A 19345-nucleotide genomic window follows, 5' to 3' on the forward strand; every position below is an offset into this window, starting at 1 on the left:
GTAATGTTTCCCCTTTAAGACCCATGACAGTTTGGGGAGTGGTAAGCCGTTGCCTTACTCCACCTTATATTTCAATCATCTGTGGGCTTGTCTAACCCCATTAGACTTCAGGTTCCCTGAGGACAAGCCCATTATCCATCTGTCTGTCCTCCACAGTGTTACTAGTGTGCCTGGCACATCAGTGCTCGGTCCCTATGTGTTCAATCAAATAGAACGTGTGCTGTCGTTTTATGATTTCTCTATTATCTAGTTTAGCTGTGTTTCAGAAAGAGAAAGACCATCCAGTTACCCTTCATGTAAACAGATGGTGTGAGTTCAGTGAAGCCCTCTTATGTAACACAGTCAGAAGGAGCTGGTCAATTGAGAAAGTGAGTTGGAAAGAGGATTCATATAAAATGATACATTCACACCATAAATATTTTATTTCAACTTAAAACATCCAAATGAGTATTTATTCATCAATCTCCTCAAACAGGGCCGTGGCTTCCTCTTTGAGATGAGTTTTCAACTTAAGGTTCTGGTTTTTATAAAAGCCACTCAGATTAATAGTCTGGTTTTTGCTTTAAATTTCTTCTAAGTGATTCAAGAACTTAAAAGACACTTGTGCAGCCAACTGGATATAGACTTTTCTAGACTGTGAAAATTTTTTCCACTTTATAATTTCTCATTCACACCTAATTCAGCATCTTAAAAAAAAAAAAAACAACTCATTTTTATCACATCTTTCCAAAGCATTGGGTTTAGTTTTTAAAGAAACATTAACTTTCTTTACACAATCATGTTTTATTGGTGTATATAATATTAAATTATGTTTTTATCTATACTGACAAGTATAAGAGTGTGTAGACAAAGTAGCGGGCGGCCAGCACTGGCCACAAGTGTTCAGTGAGCCGTGGGCATCAGCCAGCCTGCCTCACACAGGGGATGGAGAGCATTGGTTAACTGGCCAGGTGGCAAGGCAGTGGTTCCACTTTGCTGCACATTAGAGTCACCCAGAGAGCTTTTCAGTGAATCTCAGTGACCATGTCACACTCCAGGCCAATTAAATTAGAAAGCCTGAGAGTGGGAGCCAGGCATCTATCTTTTTTTAGATTCCAAGGTGATTCTGACACCTTGCAGCAGAGTTTGGGAACCACGAAGTTATGGAAAGGTGAGTTAAAAGAATGCCTATGTGCTTTATAATTAGCTCTGGATTTTCATCTTAGACTCAGCATAATTTTCTATGAGGTTTTGGGCAATTTATTTAACATCTGTGAACCTCATTTCCCTCATCTATAAAATGGAGCCAATTCTTGCAATACAGGATCATTGTAGGAATTAAGTGATATTAGAAGAATTTAGCATTTCCTGGCACCTCCTAGGTGCTCAATAAACTGAGCTGGGAGAGTGGCTCAGGAGTGGGGTAAAATTAGCAAATTGCTTCCTGTAGGGAGAGTAAGGCATGTGGGTAATTTGGTTTGGTCAAGCTCTAGACTTAAAATATACATATTAGAATATAAATAAAGGATTCCTCGAGGCAGACTGAGTTGTGTTCCTTTATCCCTGCAGCTGTGATCTCAGAAATCTGAGATGTCGGTGAGGAGCCTGCTCCTATCTGCTATTAATTATCACGTTTCATTCATTGAATTGATTATAGAACTGCTTTCTTTCTGACCACCTGTAGTCATGTAAATTCTTTTTTTTTTAAGATTGGCACCTGAGCTAACAACTGCTGCCAATCTTTTTTTTTTTTCTTTTTCTGCTTTATCTCCCCAAATCCCCCTCGGTACGTAGTTGTACATCCTAGTTGCAGGTCCTTCTAGCTGTGGCACGTGGGACGCCACCTCAACGTGGCCCGACAAGCAGTGCCATGTCTGCGCCCAGGATCCGAACCAGCGAAACCCTAGGCTGCCGCAGTGGAGTGCGAGATCTTAACCACTCGGCCACAGGGCCGGCCCCATGTAAATTCTTGGTAACAGCAAATGGGCTGTGCTCACTCCCCTTGTACCATTCTAGAGTAAGCACCATGGGTGAAATTCAGAGTTCTGACGACTGACACTCCAGTGGGCGTAGAGAAGAGTTGATTTTCCATTGTCTGAATGTGACTCTCACTTTGAGTCATGCAGTTATAATTATAGGTATTTTATAATACTATTCTTCAGCACAGTCTAAACTACGCCTTTTGTTCTCTGTGCTCTGTTTTACTACATGAACATTATGCACTTTATTCCATTACATCAAATGGACTATTAGAGTCTGAAAGTCCAAACTGGTCCCTGCCTTTGCTCTTTAATCTGCGGTACACGTGGAATATCTGAGCTTCTCCTGTCTATATAATTAGGTTGCAAAACAGATGATATTTTGCTTTAAAAATAACTATTTCCGCAGCACATTGCCATGACCTGATCTTGCACCATAGAAAATGGCATAGAAGAGAAATAACATATCTTCCCTTTTAAGGGTTTTTACTGGGGATAGTGTAAGGTAAACAAAATATCATGTCCTTGATGTGAAACGTTCTTGGCCATAGTAACTGGAGAGCCTGACTTGAGCTGTTGTGCTTTCTGTAAATTCATCACCATTTTTCTCAGCACTAGATGTCGAAATTGACCGTGGGATGGGGTAGAGACAAGATTCGGGTTAGGACAGTGGTTCCCGGATGTTTTCATCCTACAGTGTGAGCAGCACCTCGCCCTCCCACATCTGTGCTGTCATGTGGGCTCTGCCTGCAGATGTGTGGGCGCCCAGACACTGCCCACATGCTCCTCACACAGCCACCAGGACCCAGACACACCCACATCCTACCCTGCATCCACTTTCTCAACCCGCTGCTCTTCCACTTGCCCCAAATGAACTGAGGTTCCACAACGGCAAGTTTCCATTTCTACCTTTGCGACCCTCCTTCCACCCAGAGTAGGGGAAGGCAGAGGGAATAGCAGCTGTCCTAGAAGCAACAGGAGGTGGGCCCGGTCTGATGGTGTGAGCTGGGCCACCCTGGAAAGGCAGGAATCCAGAGGCCTGAGGAGCAGGAGTCTGCTGCTGCCTGGGGAGCGAGGGGGACGAAGGGAGATGACCCAGGAGCTGGGGTGCTGTGCTGAGGGCCACACTAACCTGGGAGAGTGGGGCCTGGGAGAGAAAGGCAGCCTTGTAGCTCCTGCTGCCTCAGGAACTGGCTGAGACCACGCAGTGTAGGATGAAGAGCACAGGTCTTGAAGGTGTGAATCCTCCTCGACCACTGACAGCATGAGCACAGGCAGGTTTCCTTTTTTGAAAAAAAAAAATGCTTTAATGAGATATACTTGAGACACAATAATTTGCACATAAAGTATGTAATTTGATAAGTTTTGTCATATATATATATATACCCATGAAAACATCACTGCAATTAAGATAACAAACATATCCATCACCCCCAGAAGGTTTCCCTGGAACCCTTTGAAATCGCTCCCTCCAGCTCCTCTGCCTTCCCCTCCCTATACCCAGGCAAACACTGATTGGCTTCAGTTCCTATACATTAGTTTGTATTTCCTAGAATTTTGTATAAATGGAATCATTTCATACAGTCTGTACTCATTTGAGTGGCTTCTTTAGCATAATTATTTTGAGATTCATGATACATGCAACAAAGTGCATTTATTTTTATTTCTAAATAATAAATGCCTATCCATTCACCAGCTGATGGACATTTGTGTTGTTTCTGGTTTTGGGCTATCACAAATAAAAGTACTGTGAACATTCGTGTACAAATCTTTGTTTGGAAATACATTTCCTTTTCTTTTGGGTAAATGCCTAGAAGTGGAATGGCTGGACCATATGATAGATGTTTGTATAATTTTTTAAGAAACTGCCAACTGTTTCCCAAAGTGATTGTACCATTTTATATCTCCACCAGCAGTATATGAGCATTTCAGCTCCTCCACATCCTCACCAACACTTGGTATTGTCAGTCTTCTTAATTTTAGCCTTTTTATATAATAGATACATAGTATATCTCACTGTGATTTTAATTTGCATTTCACTAGTGACAAGTGATGTTTAGTATCTTTTCATGTACTCATTTGGCATCCATACATCTTCTTTGGTGAAGTATCTTTTGCCCTTTTAAATATTGTCTTTGTCTTATAGTTAAGTTTTGAGAGTTCTTTATATAATCTGGATACAAGTCCTTTATCAGAAATGTGTTTTGCAAATATTTTTTCCCAGTCTGTGTCTTACCTTTTTATTCTCTTAACTATGTATTTTGAAGAGCAGAAATACTCAATTTTGATGAAGTCTATTTTATCTATGTCTTTTTTTATAAATCATGTTTTTCGTGTCATGTCTAAGAAATCTTTGCCTAACTCAATATCAAAAAGGTTTTATAGTATACTTTCTTGTAGAAGTTTTATAATTTTAGGCTTTATATTTAGGTCTTTGATCCACTTTTAATTAATTTTTATAAATTGTGCAATGTGTGGATTAAGGGTATATATGGATTAAAGGTATATATAACAATTATATATATGTAATTGTTCCAGTATCGTTTGTTGTAAAAACTATCTTCTCTCTACTAAATTACCTTTGCACCTTTGTCAAAAATTATTTGGAGCCAGCCCTGATGGCCTGGTGGTTAAGTTTGGCACGCTCTTTTGTCTGTTGATCTTGTATCCTGCACCCTCACTAAACTCACTTAGTTCTAGCTGCTTTTTTAATGTTTTGCTGAGGAAGGTTAGCCCTGAGCTAACATCTGTGCCAGTCTTCCTCTATTTTGTATGTAGGATGCTGCCACAGCATGGCTTGACAAATGGTGTACGTCTACACCCAGGATCCGAACCCATGAACCCAGGCTGCTGAACCACTCGGACATCGGGCCAACCCCTCTACTTGCTTTTTTTGTAGATTCTGTTAGATTTTCTACATAGATGATCACATAGTCTGCAAATAAAGACAGTTTGACTTCTTTCTTTCCAACCTAGATACCTTTTATTTCTTTTTCTTGCCTTATTGTACTGGCTACAACCTTCAGTACAATGTTGAATGCAAATAGTGAGAGTGAACATCCTTGCCTTGTTCCTGATCTTAGAGGGAAGACGTTTAGTCTTTTCCCATTAAGTATGATGTTAGCAGTAGGTTTTTCATAGACACTTTTTATTAAACTGAAGATATTGCCTTCTATTTATATTTTGCTGAGAATTTTTTATCAGAAATGGATGTTGAATTTTGTTCACTGCTTTGTCTCCATCTCCTGAGAGAATCATATAGTTTTTCTTTTTTGTTTGTTAATATGGTAAATTATATTGATTAATTTTTGTTAACCAACCTTGCATTCCTGGCATAAACCCCACTTTCTCATGGTGTAAAATCCTTTTTATATGTTCCTGGATACAGTTTTCCAATATGGTTCTCTATTATTTTGTTTAGGAGCTTTGCCTCAGTATTCATGAGGGATGTTGGTCTTTAGTTTTCTTTTCTTGTAATTTCTTTGTCTGTTTTTGGTATCAGGGTAATCTTGGCCTCACAGAGTGAATTGGAAAGTATTCTCTCAAATAATTTTTAGAAAGAATTTGTGTAGAATTGGCATTATTCATTACTTAAACATTTGGTAGAATTCACTGGTGCAGCCATCTGGCCCTGGAGCTTTCCCTGAGGAAAGGTAGTTAACTACAGATTCTATTTCTTTAAAGGATATAGAACTATTCACACTATCTATTACTTCTTGAATGAGCTTTAGTACTTTATATCTTCCAAGAAATTTGTCCATTCTTCCAAGGGATCTAATTTACTGGTATAATGTTTCCTTATTATCCTTTTGATATCTGTAGAAACTGTAGTGAAACCACTCCTCTCATCCCTGACATTGATCATTTTTGTCCTCTCTCCTTTCCTGATCACCTGTGCTAGAGACTTATCAATTTTATTGATCTTCTCAAAGAACCAGCTTTTGGTTTCATTGATTTTCTCTATTTTAGATTTTAGTTTTCTATTCCATTGATTTCTGCTTTTATGTTAATTATTGCCTTCCTGCTATTTAGTCTTTAATTGGCTCATCTTTTTCTAATTTCTTAAGGTGGAAGCTAAGGTCATTGATTTGAGATCTCTGTTGTTTCCTAATATAGACATTTAATGCTGTAAATTTCCTCCTAAGTACTTCTTTAGGGGCATTGCATAAATTTGGATGTGTTGTGTTTTCATTTTCAGTCACTTAAAAACACTTTCTAATTTCCATTTTGATTTCTTCTTTGACCATAAGTTCTTTGGAGCTGTGTTGTTGAATTTCAAAATATTCAGGGATTGTCCAGATATCTTTCTATATTGACTTCTAATTTAATTCCATTGTGTCAGAGAACATACTTTGAATGATGTAAATCCTTTAAAATTTATTTAGACTTGTTTTATGGGCCAACATGTGGGTCTGTCATGTAAATGTTTTGTGTGCACTTCAAAAGAATGTATATTCTACTGTTGTTGGCTTGAGTCAACAGCAATGTCAAGTATAAATGTCAAGTAGCACAAGCTGGTTGATAGTGTTGCTCAAATCTTCTCCATCCTTACTGGCTTTCTGTCTACTTGTTATAGCAATTATTGAGAAGGGGTATTTGAAATTCCCAGTTATAATTAAGGACTTGCCTATATCTTCACGCAGTTCTGTCATATTTTGCTTCATGTATTTGAACTTCTTTTATTAGGTGCGTAAACATTTTTGATTGTTATGACCTCTGGATGAATCATCCCCTTTATCATTATAAAATGTCCCTCTTTGCCTCTCTTAACATTTTTTGTCTTAAATTTCTTTTGTCTGATATTGATATAGCCATTCCAGCTCCCTTATGGCCACCGTTTGTATAATATAGACTTTTCCACATTTACACTTTCAATCTACTGTTTCTTTATATTTCAAATGCGTTTCTCATAGGGAGCATATGGTAAGGTCTCACTTTTTTATCCAGTCTGACAATTTCTTCCTTTTACATGAGGGTATTGAAACTATATATATTTAATGTGATCATTGATATGATTTGGTCTAAATTATTATTTTTCTATATGTTTTTTATTTGACCCATCTGTTCTTTGGTTTCCTTTTCTTTTTTATCTGCCTTCTTTTGGATTTATTGAACATTTAAAAAAATTCCACTTTATATCCCTTGTTGGCTTATTAGCTATAACCTTTCATTATATTATATAGTGATTGCTTTAGGATTTCTAGTATACCCCTTTAAGTTATTACACTCTACTTTCAAGTGATATTATATCACTTTGTGTATAGAATAAGAACCTTACAATACAGTACTTCCATTTCTCCACTCCTAACCTTTGTGCTATTGTTGTGAAACATTTTAATTTTGCATATATTATAATCCACATATTCAGTGTTATTATTTTTGTTTTAACAGTCAGTTATCTTTTAAAGTGATTTAAATAATAGGGAAAAACATATTGTTGACCTAGTTATCATTTCCAAAGTTCTTCATCCCTTTGTGGATCTGCTTATGCTAAATTCTTTCAGCTTTTTGTAAGTCTGAGTCTTTATTTCCCTTTTGTCTGAGAATGATACTTTAGTTGGGTGTATAATTCTAGGTTGACAGTGTTCTGTACTTTAAAAATGTCCCTCCACTATTTTCTCACTTGTATTATTTCCAACAAGAAATCTGCCATCCTCCTTATCTTTCTTTCTTTATATGTAACATGTTTTCTTCCTCTGGCTATTTTTAAGATTTTCCTCATCATCCCTGGTTTTAAGCAGTTTGATTATGATGTGCCTTAGTCTAATTTTCTTCACGTTTCTTGTACTTGGGGCTCATTGAGCTTCTTGGATCTGTGGGTTACAGTTTTCATCAAATTTGGGAATGTTTTGGCCATTATTTCTTCAAATATTTTATCTATACCATGATGTATCTTCTTCAGAGATTCCAACAACACACATATTAGGACACTTGAAGTTGTCCTACGGTTCTTTTTTTCTTTTTTGTTTTTTATTTTTAAAGTTTCTTTCTTTATTTCATTTTGGATAGTTTCAATTGCTATATCTTCAAATTCACCAATCTTTTCTTCCGCAATATCTAATCTGCCATTAATCTCATCGAGTGTATTTTTCAACTCACACATTGTAGTTTTCATCTCTGTATAGATACAATTTATGTCTTTTTTATGTATTCCATGTCTTAACTTTCTGAACATTTGAAATACTGTCATAACTGTTTTAATGTCCTTCTCTGTCAATTCTAACATCTATGTCAGTTCTGCATGGGTTTCAACGATCTCTTCATTATGGGTCTCATTTTCTTGCTTCTTTGCATGCCTGGTTATTTTTGATTGGGTGCTGGACATTTTTGTATTTTGTAAATATTCTTAAGCTTTGTTTGGGGATGTAGTTATTTGGAAACAGTTTGGTCCCTTCTGGTCTTGCCTTTCAGATTTGTAGGTGGGACCTGGTCAGTGTTCAGTCCAGGGCAACACCCTTCTGGGTACCCTAACCAGTGCCCTCGGAATCTTGAAGTTTTCCAGTCTGGCTGTTGGGAAGAAGCACTATTCCTGGCCTTATGTGAGTGCTGTGCACTATTCGCCCTAATCTTTTCAGGTGTCTAATTCCCCAGCCTTGGGTAGTTTTCTCACATGTCTGTGTTGATCAGTGCTCAGTTGAATACTCAAGGAGACCTTCTGCAAATCTCCAGAACTCTGTTCTGTGAACCATTGCAACCTTAGTCTCCCTGGACTCTCTGCTCTATCTCCTCAGTTCAGAGAGTCCACCTGAATTCCCCTCCCTGAGCCATGGCCTGGAAACTTACTGGGATATAGGTAGTGTTCACCTTACTTGTTTTCCACCTCTCAGGGATCACTATCATTTACTGCCTGATGCCTAGTATCTTGCAAACAGTTGTTTTATACATTTTGTTCATTTTTTGGTTGTAAGAGGATTGATCTAGTCCCTGTTTCTTACTTCATCTAGGTCAGAAGCAGAAGTACTCGTGGGCAAGTTTCTTAACTTTTCCAAACTTGTATTTTCTTATCTATAAAAAAAGGACAAGAGTATTTAGCTTATGATTTTACTGTGGAAAGTGAATGAGACTGGTGTTTGTGCAGTACCTGGTACTTGGCAGATACTCAGCAAATACTTGGGTCTTTTCCTTTCTCTGCACCTGGTTGTTACTTCTTCCTGATTTTATATTGAGTTATCAACCTTATTCCTGGCTGATCTTTAGGTCAGGGTCTCTATGATGATCAACCAAAGCAGATAATCACTCACAGGCCATTCAGATTTAACCTGAGCAGTTTCAGAATTCTGCTATCCAAAGGACATGTGGGTACAAACCTTATCCTCCTTTTATTAGACATTTACCTTCTCTGAAATCTCATCCAATTTAACCTACAAGAATTATTCATTTATTTATAGGATGAATGTCAGCAGGTTTTAGAAGGTCAGTGGTATGTGGTGGACAGAATTTAAGAGGACCATGCTATTTGTCACCCCAGCATGATTTTGTTGGGGTTTCCTACTGGGTCATGAACTTTAACCTTTTACTTCCTCCCTTTTTTTCCTTCAGATTTCCCAGGAGCCACATGAAGCACAGACTAGTGTTTGCCAGAACTTGACCACTTCTCTCTCCTCTTGTCTTCTCTGTGGCAGTGTCTGGAGGCCGCAGCCGCCTGCACCTCATTGATCTTGGCAGTTGTGTGAAAGCTCTCAGCAAAAATCGGGAAGGAGGCTCAGGGCTGTGCCTCTCCCTGTCTGCTCTGGGCAATGTCATCCTGGCTCTTGTCAATGGCAGCAAGCACATCCCATACAAGTAAGTGGCTCTTCTATTCAAAGAATGGGATGGGGAGGCATGAACCCAGGGCTGGGTGTGGGACTCTCAGTCCAGTGACGTCTGAGGAGAGGTGTGTTACAGAGGGACAGTCTGGACCACATTGTTAGTTCAGTGCCAGAAGACAGCCTCCACTAACAATTGTGTAAAGCTTGATCTTCCAAATTCAAAAGCTATGGAAATACTTAGATTTAGCCCAATTTTGACCTTAGGTTGCTCAAGTCAAAAATAATAGGAAGTTATCTCAGTTGAGGTCTTCAACCACAATTGCCATTGGTAGATTATTGTCACCATTGTACAGATGCTTCATAGTGACGAGAGCAAGGGGCAGAAGATTGGCTTACCCTTCCCTTAGGAGTAGAGCTGCCAGATTTGACCAATAAAAAAACAGGATACCCAGTTACATTTGAATTTCAGATAAACAGCAAATAATTTTTTAGTGTAAGTGTGCCCCCAAAATTGTATGGGATCTATGCGCATCCTTAGTTTGTCTGGCAACCCCACTTAGGAGAGCTTGTGAAGCTTGAGGAGTTACCACTCACCATTCCATGCAAATGTTTATTCCACTTCCAAGATCCTTTCCCTCTTTCCATTACTGCTCCAAGAAGATGAAATTAGAGCTGCTCCTATGTCTGGAAGAGCCAAACACTTGCCATATCCTCTATGCCCACGAGTGACTCAGCCCTGGAGCGCCCCCTCACCACCATCACACTGACTCAGCTTCACATTGCACAAGGTGGTGATGCGGGGTGGGTACTCCTCTGCTTGTTCAGGCCCCTGCCAAGATCCAGCTGCACCTCTTGCTAACAATCTGAGCCTTCACTCCTCATGAACTGAGAGCTATAGCCATATATCTTATCTACAACACAGGGATATAAGACTCAGGATGATATAATATGTGTCAAAGTTTTCTATAAAATTTAGAATGCTATAGTCAACCAAAAAAGACAATCTGGTTGAGCCTATCCTCATCTATTTAAATGGAAATAACACCTACCTTACAGAGTTGCCATGAGGATTAAGCAAATATCATGGAATCATTTTTTTTAACATGTAAAATCCTATAAAATGTAAATTACTATTGTATGGGAGGAAAAAGATAAGTCAGGCAGCTCGTCCTACAATAACTAAGATTCAGGGCAAGTCCTTGAGTTCTCCTCGCCTCTGGCCTGAGTTGATGCCAACACTGATTTTATTCTCCACCAGGAGGGCCATTCATTACCAGACTGACTTGAGGAGCTTAAATGGCAATTATAATCCTGTTTGTCTCAATTCTTGAAATTTGCAATCCTTGTTGGATAAACCCAGAAATGGTTTTCCCAACCCTTGTGAGGTCCCTTTTCTACGAGAAAAAATTTTAAGTTGAAAGTTTATAAAGGTTCATTCAGTATCATTTCTGCAGTTGAATAAATTCAACTTGTCATTACAAAAAAACGAAAGGAAGGAGAGAGGGAGAGAGGAAAAGAAAGTTCTGGAGTGGTACTGTCAGGGATGGAGGCCTTAGAAAAAAAGTGAAGAGTTATTGGCACGATGGGCTTCCCTTTCCGTAAAAAGAGAATCGCGTCTATTAATGTGATAATTTACTAGATTATGCTGCACATAAAATTCAAAATGCCACCTGATGAGGTCACTGATTTTACACTTTACTTTCATATGTCTCACTTTGTTTCTGTAGAGTGATATGCTTTTATGATTTTAATAAATATTTGTGGAGTTGATGATGGAAAGGATGGATGAATGTAAGCATATGAAATTACTTTTACTTTGGATAAAGTAACTTCCTTTCCGTTAGAGTTGAGTTTTATTATAAACATATAAGGAAATGTTAAGATTTTTTAAAATTAATAATTCAAGGTCTCTTGTTGAATTCAACATAGTTAGTATCAGCGAGCCATAACAACCAGCCCTCTGCCCCCTTGAGGGGACTGACAAGGTGTGAAACCTCCAGTCCCCATTCCCTACAGACATCTGTCTGCGTTCCCTTCCTTCCGTTCTGGCTCTGAGGGTGTGATGAAGGAAGTGTTTCTGTGTCTGAAGTAGGCATAATGTAAATGCTCTGTCTGCGCAATGCACAGAGTTGTCCCCCACCATCAGGACCCTGACCTGGTTTAGCCACTGGAGGCTTGGGTACAGACGTCCATCAGCTGCCCCTGCTCTGCGCTAATGTGTCTCCTGGAGATCGTGTGTGGCCACCCATTCCTCAGTGCCAGGAAACACGGTGGCCTGCCCCTCCGGCCAGCTCTGTCCTCCCCAAAATACTCATTTTCCAAGGCATTTGTGCCGCCTAGCTCTATCATCCTCAGTCCTTGCTCCCCGTCATTGTGTCTAAGCTTTAAACGACACTTGCTGTAATACGGTCTCAGATTCTCAGCCGCAGCATCTATTCGATATGTGGTATCTGCAGATCACATTTGCAAAGTGATTAATCAACTAGAAACTATCCTTTTTCGAGGTACAGGGAGATAAGGCGGAGATTTGCTCAAATCACCCAGCCAGTTGGCGGCAGGATCAAACTGCATCCCTTTCACAGCCTCCAAGACCTCGACAGTTCTGAGCCCAGGGTGCCAATCCACTCCCCCACCTCATCCAGCTCCGCAGTATATTGGCTGCCTTTGCTCTGCACAGCATGGGGTATTCAGCACAGCGGGGTAGCCCAGATTTCTTTTATCAATTCAGTCAGCGCTTTAGAGCCACATTATGCTGCATTTTGTTAGCATACTAAACACCTTTCACAGTGTCAAACCTGGTCTTTGCAGTCCTTCCTTAGAGCGGGACGTTTCCTGCCCTCACACTTTCCTCTTGTTCCTGCTCACTTACAGGAAAAAATAGAAAATCAAACTCCACATTTGTTACCCTCCCCCACCTCTCCAAAACATAAAAAAACCCACTCCCTCTTCATTTGTCACCCTAGACAATGGTGTGCTTGGAACCTGCATTACTCGTATTGGCTTCTGGGAAATTAACTGGAATGTGCACAGAGGGGATGTAGCCCGTCCTCATTTCTCTTCATCATTGTTCCAGACTATTTGTCATGGGAGCGAGCTGGAAAGTGAGTTTGGATTCATTACCCATCCCAGGCGCTCCCATGGGCACCCTAGGTGTGCCCGGAATGGTTTTGACTTTGCAAATGATATTGCCTCTGTAGATGACAGACGCAGGCGCAGAACGGGCTCCCAACCTCAGCCATCACACAGTGCAGGCTCGCCGGCCAATCCAGGTGCCATCAATCCATCCTAAATGGCAACACCATTCAGAAAAGCATGCAGGGAAGGCAAGGAGACCACCAAGGGCTTCACCCCCCTACTCAATTCTGCACTGACAGGCTGCACAAATTACTCTCCAACTTTGGGGAGCCTCTGGTCTAGGGAAATCTGCCATCCTCCTGAGCATTTTGACAGGGCATTTGCAAATTTTCTTCCGTCGCTCATTATAGCCATTTGCTATTCCTTGCCACTTCTTGGGCTCCAAGGTAAAAGAAGTCTTCCCATTTGATAGGTAAGAAAAAATAGACAGAGGCATTGAAGTGAATTCCCATGCCAAAAATCAGTGTTGCAGGCACACACCACGGGAGTTGGCCCCCAAAGGGGCCACCACAGGACCTGTCAGTGTGCACTTAGCTTTAGCTGAAGTGCTGTCATGCCCCAGCTGATCTGCAGGCCTACAGTCTTTCCAGACACGTGGAAATTCTAACCGCCACCCAGTTCTCTCAAAATAGAATTGTTGGCCCCTTTCAGACATTGTCTCATAAGGGGTGCAAACCCTCAGGAAGTGCACCCTTCACACGGTGATGCTTCAGGCCCCCGAAGCATTTGCTTTCCTTTGCAACTGTTACTCCGTTGGGAGGAATAATTACTTTAATAGGTCAAACGATCTATTTGCTTATTTGCCAACAAGATGTTGTACTCTGCTTCTAAACAACAGATATTTTATAGTGTCTCGGCTTCCACTTAACAGGAGGTCATGGAAAATCATTCAGTGACCCCCTCATGTTGTGTCTGAGACTCTTCCCAAGTTAGCTGGAAACTTGGTTCTGCGTAACAATCCTGTGACGGAAGTGAGGCTCCGGGCCTTTCTTGGCGGGGGCGGGGAGGGGGGTTGGTCTGTGGTCAAGGCCTAGTCCCTGTTGGAATCAGTCATGATGTGCTCTGGGGCCCAGGCAGCCGGGCTGACTTCATCGGCCCTCCTCTCCGTGCTAAATCTCCCGGGAGAAGCAGGTGGAGCCTGAGGCCGGCTGTCCTGGAGAGCTTCTGACTGCAAGCAAACACCACTGCAGAAGCCTCTCCTGAAGCCCGTTCCGCAAAAGTGATAAGGAGCAGGCCACAAGGGTCTGCAATGGGCGCACTTGTCCTCCTAAGGCCCTGGCGAGGAGTCAGGAACCAAGGTCATTTTTAAGAACGTAACAGCATCAGAGCACAGCCATTCATTCACACCAGCAAGCAGCACTAGAAACTCAATTCGAGTCAGTGACTTGTGGAGAAATGACATTTTATAAATAGAGGTGGCGTTTTAAAAACATTGACACCTCTTCTCATCCGTGAGGGGGTGTGATGCTGTGACCTGCAGGCGGTACCCCCAGGTGGTACCCGTGACAGCAGGCCTAAAATTCATAAGGCCCTTCCAGGACTGGCATCTCTGAAGAAGGCAGGCCTTCGTCCTCCTCGCTTTGAGAGATAGTTTCGCCTAGTAGCCATTTGGATATTGGTTAGTGTCTGCTTTTTCAGATCTGGACACCCACTCACTGTCTGGGAAGCTCGAGAAAGGAGCTAATGATTGATCTGAGCTATGATATTCAGTTTTTCTGGTTCACATAGGAGATGAAAATTTGTTCCTCTGGACTTGAATATCTTATTTACACTTAAAATGAAATTTAATAGATATTTTCCAGGAAAAATGCAAAGGAATATCAATTCTCAAGATTTACTTGAGATAGCATATAATAGAAAAAAGCTCTGTATAAGAACCTTCATGTGTGTGTGTGTGACATACGCACACACGTATGCATATTTAACAACCTTTAAATGTACATTCGTGCTATATTATCTCCTCCTGATTTACAGAGAGAACATCAATTTAGAACTATTTGCACAAACTCCGGATACCAGTTTGTAGCATTCCCTGTTTAGAAATAAAATAACCAAAGTCTCAGGTTGCCAGGCAACCACAGCAATGATAATTCTTAGTATTGCTGCTTTAAAAATATTCATTTTCATACATTTTATTGACTGTTAGGATGCAAAGTGAGTTCAGAAAATCACTGGGACATATAAGTCCCTTTCTGATGAGATTTTAGCATCTTTCTTTTATTCCTCCCTCCTGGGCCTGTTTGCTTCCCTGGCCAGTGGTATCTTCATATTTAATTATGGAAATTTCTAGAGATTGATATCATTTTCTTAAGAGATGAGGCAGCAGCTCCCAGTAAATGAACTCTGCCAGCTTTACCCAGAACCATGCCAGTCCCTCAGGGAGAAATGAGGCATCTGGGAATCAGTCGGAGTCACAAGCACTGAGTTCAAGCACTGGTCATTCTGCCACTGGTTTGACCCAGGAACTCCACACGTTGTCCTTTTTGTTCTCAAAAGGACGTTTCTCTGTCTCCTAGCAGAGCCTCCCTGAATTGGGAGCAGATTGTTGCGCCCCCAACTCAATTGTCATCTATTGGCAGCAAAGCCACAGCATCTATTTTTCCTTGTCCACCATGCTTAGTCCTTCCTAGATAAGGGGCCATGTGGTCTGAGGACTGGGTAGAAATAGGGAAGCGTCTTGATTTTCCTTTTGGCTTTTGGAGAGGTGTGTCTTCCTTTATGCTCAATTTCTGAGACTACTGATGAAACACTCTTCTCTCCAGATTCTGAACCCGTTGGCAAATAGGTATAAGAGTGTGACTGGGAATTAAAACCCTGCATCTGCTTAATCCTAGCAGAGTGCAAGGAGGTCTCCTCCTGTCCCCCCACAAACACAGACCCCAGGACTCAAGAATGGGCAGAATCAGGTCAGCAGAGCAGTCACTTACCCAATTAGCCACGTAGCTCCAGTGGAGGAGAGAATGTGTGCGACTTGAAGGGAGACAGACAGACAGACAGCGTTGAATTGTATGTGCCCAGAGTCACATTTACCAGCCACACCAGTCAGACCTTTTATCTGCTATGAGAATAAGTAAAAAAAAAAAGGGCACAAGGAAAAGTGGGAAGTTTTTTCTGGATCTTTCCAAGGGGATACAGGTTCCCAGTTTACAGACTCGCTGGGTCATTGGGAGATGGAGAAAATTGTTTCCAATACTTATTTTGTTTTTTCAGCTACTTTCCAGGTAGTTAGCATGGTGCATGACTGGGCTCCGAATAAGGGTTATTTCACCATGTGAGCGTAACAACAATAACTCCTAGTCATTGGTCTCTTACTCCACATCAGGAACTGTTCTAAATGGTCTAGGGTATTTAATTCTGCCAACAGCCTTATGACATAGGATCTATTATGGTCAGACTCATATTACAGATGGAGAAACTGAGACAAAAGAAGTGAGTAACTTGTCCACATTTATACAGCTGGTAGGTGACAGAGCCACCTCACTACCTCCCAGTATATCACCACTTCCTAACACAGTGTCTGGAATGCTTTGGTGCTCAATCAATATTTGTTGAAATAACTGTGAGGTAAGACAGTGGGTCAAAAGTACCTGTAAAGCTTAAATATGTGTCATTGGTTGTAAGTGGAAGAGTAGGTGCAGGGGGTGGGACCAGCTGTGGCCAGTTGTCCATTCAGGGTCAGTCTCCTGGTCCCACCTGTTCTGTGATGGCTAAGCCAGAACTGACTGCTGGACTTGGGCTGTGAGGAAAGAGAGGTAAGGAAGAAGAAGGGGAAGAAATCTCTCTTTCAGAACCTAAGCCACTTACTGAGGCAGAATCAGAAATACCAAATAAGTGTTAATATTACTGAGACTCTCCGCTCAGAACCCGTGTGCAGGGCGCGAGGGAGCAGGCTGGGAAGCAGGACTGGGCAGCTCATTAAACGGCTCTCGGTGGAGCCCAACAGTCTGAATCCCATCTTCTGGGCACCCTCAGTGGATGATCTTAGCAAATCTCAGACTGTTTCACGAGTCTTTTTTCCTTCTTCGTTTCTGTAATCTTTCTCATGTAAGAGCCTGAAAGTTGGTGGAGCCATTTTACACACCCGTTCAGGGGAAAACTGCAAAATGTCACGATGCTTTCTCAGGCTGCGGGCCACCAGGCAGCCCTCCTGCCTGCCGGGGTGGGCTCGACGTGAGAAGTGTGACCATTTCCCACGCTGGAAGACTGCACGTCAGGCACAGTGTCCGATAAGACAGAGGTCACGGCTCTCTCCTCCCTGGAGGCCGTGTCTAGTGGGCGTGTCGAGACATTCCTGAGTGAGAGAGTCCTGTCAGGAGAGGAGAGGTTATCACCCAGTCTGCGTCTTGGAGTTTTGCTAAGTACAGGAAAGGTGAGGGAGGGATAGACAAGAGGTGAGAATGATGGCAGGGCTGTCACAGTGTGAGATAATGAGCTTCCTCAAACATCTGGCTGATAATAGAAGCTTTGGGAGTTCCACAATTGGCAGATAAGATAGTCGGTCTATCAACTGGAATTTGTGAAGTTTCTTCAGGCTGGGATCCCAAAGAAGACTGTGTAGTCAAAGATCTGTGGTTTCTGACAGAGATGGATTGCAACCTGGGCCCGGGGAGCTAACGCTGAGCCGAGGCCAGGGAGGCGTGGGTCCTCACGCAGGTCCCACTGCTGACCTCCATCCGCTCAGCCTCTTCCTGAGCTTTTCATTTCTCACTCTGCTAAGTCAGAAGAATCCTTCCTTCTTCTCTGCCTGAGGAACATTGTAGGTACCATCAGGACAATGTCTGTCATCGCCCCTTTAAAAAGTGCTTCAAAGGCAAAAATATAATTGTTTTAATATATTTCAAAATTTTATAACCCAAATTAACTGCCACTGATATCTTTTCCCCCTGGTTTTATTGAGATATAATTTGATATATAGCATTGTATTCGTTTAAGGTATACAGCATAATGATTTGATATATGTATATATTGCAAAATGATTACCACAAGAAATCTAGTTAACATCCATCGCCTCATAGTTGCACATTTTTCTCCTTATGGTGAGAACTTCTAAGATCTGCTCTCTTAGCAACTTTCAGATATACAGTACAGTATTGTTAACTGTCATCGCCATGCTGTACATTACATCCCCACGGCTTATTATTTTATAACTGGAAGTTTGTATCTTTTGACCCGCTTCACCCATTTCTCCACCACTCCCCCGCCTCTGGCAACCACCAATCTGTTCTATGTATCTGAGTTTGGGTTTTTAAATTCTACATATAAGGAAGATCGTATGGTATTTGTCTTTCTCTGTCTGCCTTATTTCTCTTAGCATAATGCCTTCAAGTTCCATCCATTGTTGTCGCAAATGGCAGGATGTCCTTTTTTCGTGGCTGAATAATATTCCATTATATATGTAAATATAGCACATTTTCTTTATCCATTCATATTCTGATGGACACTTGGTACTATCATACCTTTTTATCCATTACTTGATTTAAAAACTGTGTACCTCAGGGCTGGCCCTGTGGCCGAGTGGTTAAGTTCGCGCGCTCCGCTGCAGGTGGCCCAGTGTTTTGTTGGTTCGAATCCTGGGCGCGGACATGGCACTGCTCATCAAACCATGCTGAGGCGGCGTCCCACATGCCACAACTAGAAGGACCCACAACAAAGAATATACCACTATGTACCGGGGGGTTTGGGGAGAAAAAGGAAAAAAATAAAATCTTTAAAAAAAAAAAAAAAAAACTGTGTACCTCTTTTGGCCAAGTGGATTGTAATTACCGTTTGTTAAAATAGAAGCCTCATGCATTTATTCAACAAGAGTTTCTATGACCAATATATATATAGGGTTGCTGCCTGATACAGACATGTAATTTAGGAGAATCTGACTCTAAGTACTTTGCACAGAGAGAGAAGTAACAGATTAAAGAAGCGAATGACTCCACCCCCCACTTCCCTCAGTGAGTTCCCCGGGCCTGAGAGCCAGCAGAGTTTGGCAGTCAGATGCTGCTGCATCCTTAGTTGTTTCTGTGTATCTCACTGACTAGGGCGCAATTCAAATATTTAAAGATACACATTTTTCATATAATATGGCCTTTAAATACAAGCCAAGTACTTGTGGTGCTCAGCCAGAGACAGCGATGTGTTCCAAAGCTGAAGTGAAACTTGACTATGCTAGGTTTTGTGAAAGAAGGGTTTTCTTCCAAAGAGCTTTTCAAGGCTGACCTTGATGATTTAAATTTCACCTTACACTTTAGATCCCGAGTGATACCTTGAGTTTAATGCCCTTAGTGATGGAGTTCAGTGCTGTTCTAATCAGCAAGGTGGATTCTGACCCAGAGCTGAGGAGTATGAGGGACTGATTTTGTTACAAGTCTGATGAAGGCTACCAAACATATACAGGAAATAATTTGAGAAATACATCACAGAATATCTATAAGTTCTTTCATCCATTGTCATTCATTCACTCATTCATTCAAAAATATTTATTAGACCCCTACGATATACATGGCACTGGGGTAT

The 19345-nt window shown here is 41.3% G+C and overlaps 1 protein-coding gene across 1 annotated transcript in view; it reads left to right on the plus strand.

The window, feature by feature from the left end:
• KIF26B (kinesin family member 26B) overlaps positions 1-19345 on the plus strand; it is a 442943-nt gene that overhangs the window by 367912 nt on the left and 55686 nt on the right. Inside the window, exon 10 of the mRNA XM_046678716.1 lies at positions 9581-9740. Within this exon, the coding sequence (XP_046534672.1) occupies positions 9581-9740 (160 nt within the window). The remainder of the gene's footprint in view (positions 1-9580; positions 9741-19345) is intronic.

Source organism: Equus quagga, chromosome 12 (genome assembly GCF_021613505.1).
Source record: "Equus quagga isolate Etosha38 chromosome 12, UCLA_HA_Equagga_1.0, whole genome shotgun sequence".
Classification (NCBI taxonomy): Eukaryota; Metazoa; Chordata; class Mammalia; order Perissodactyla; family Equidae; genus Equus; species Equus quagga.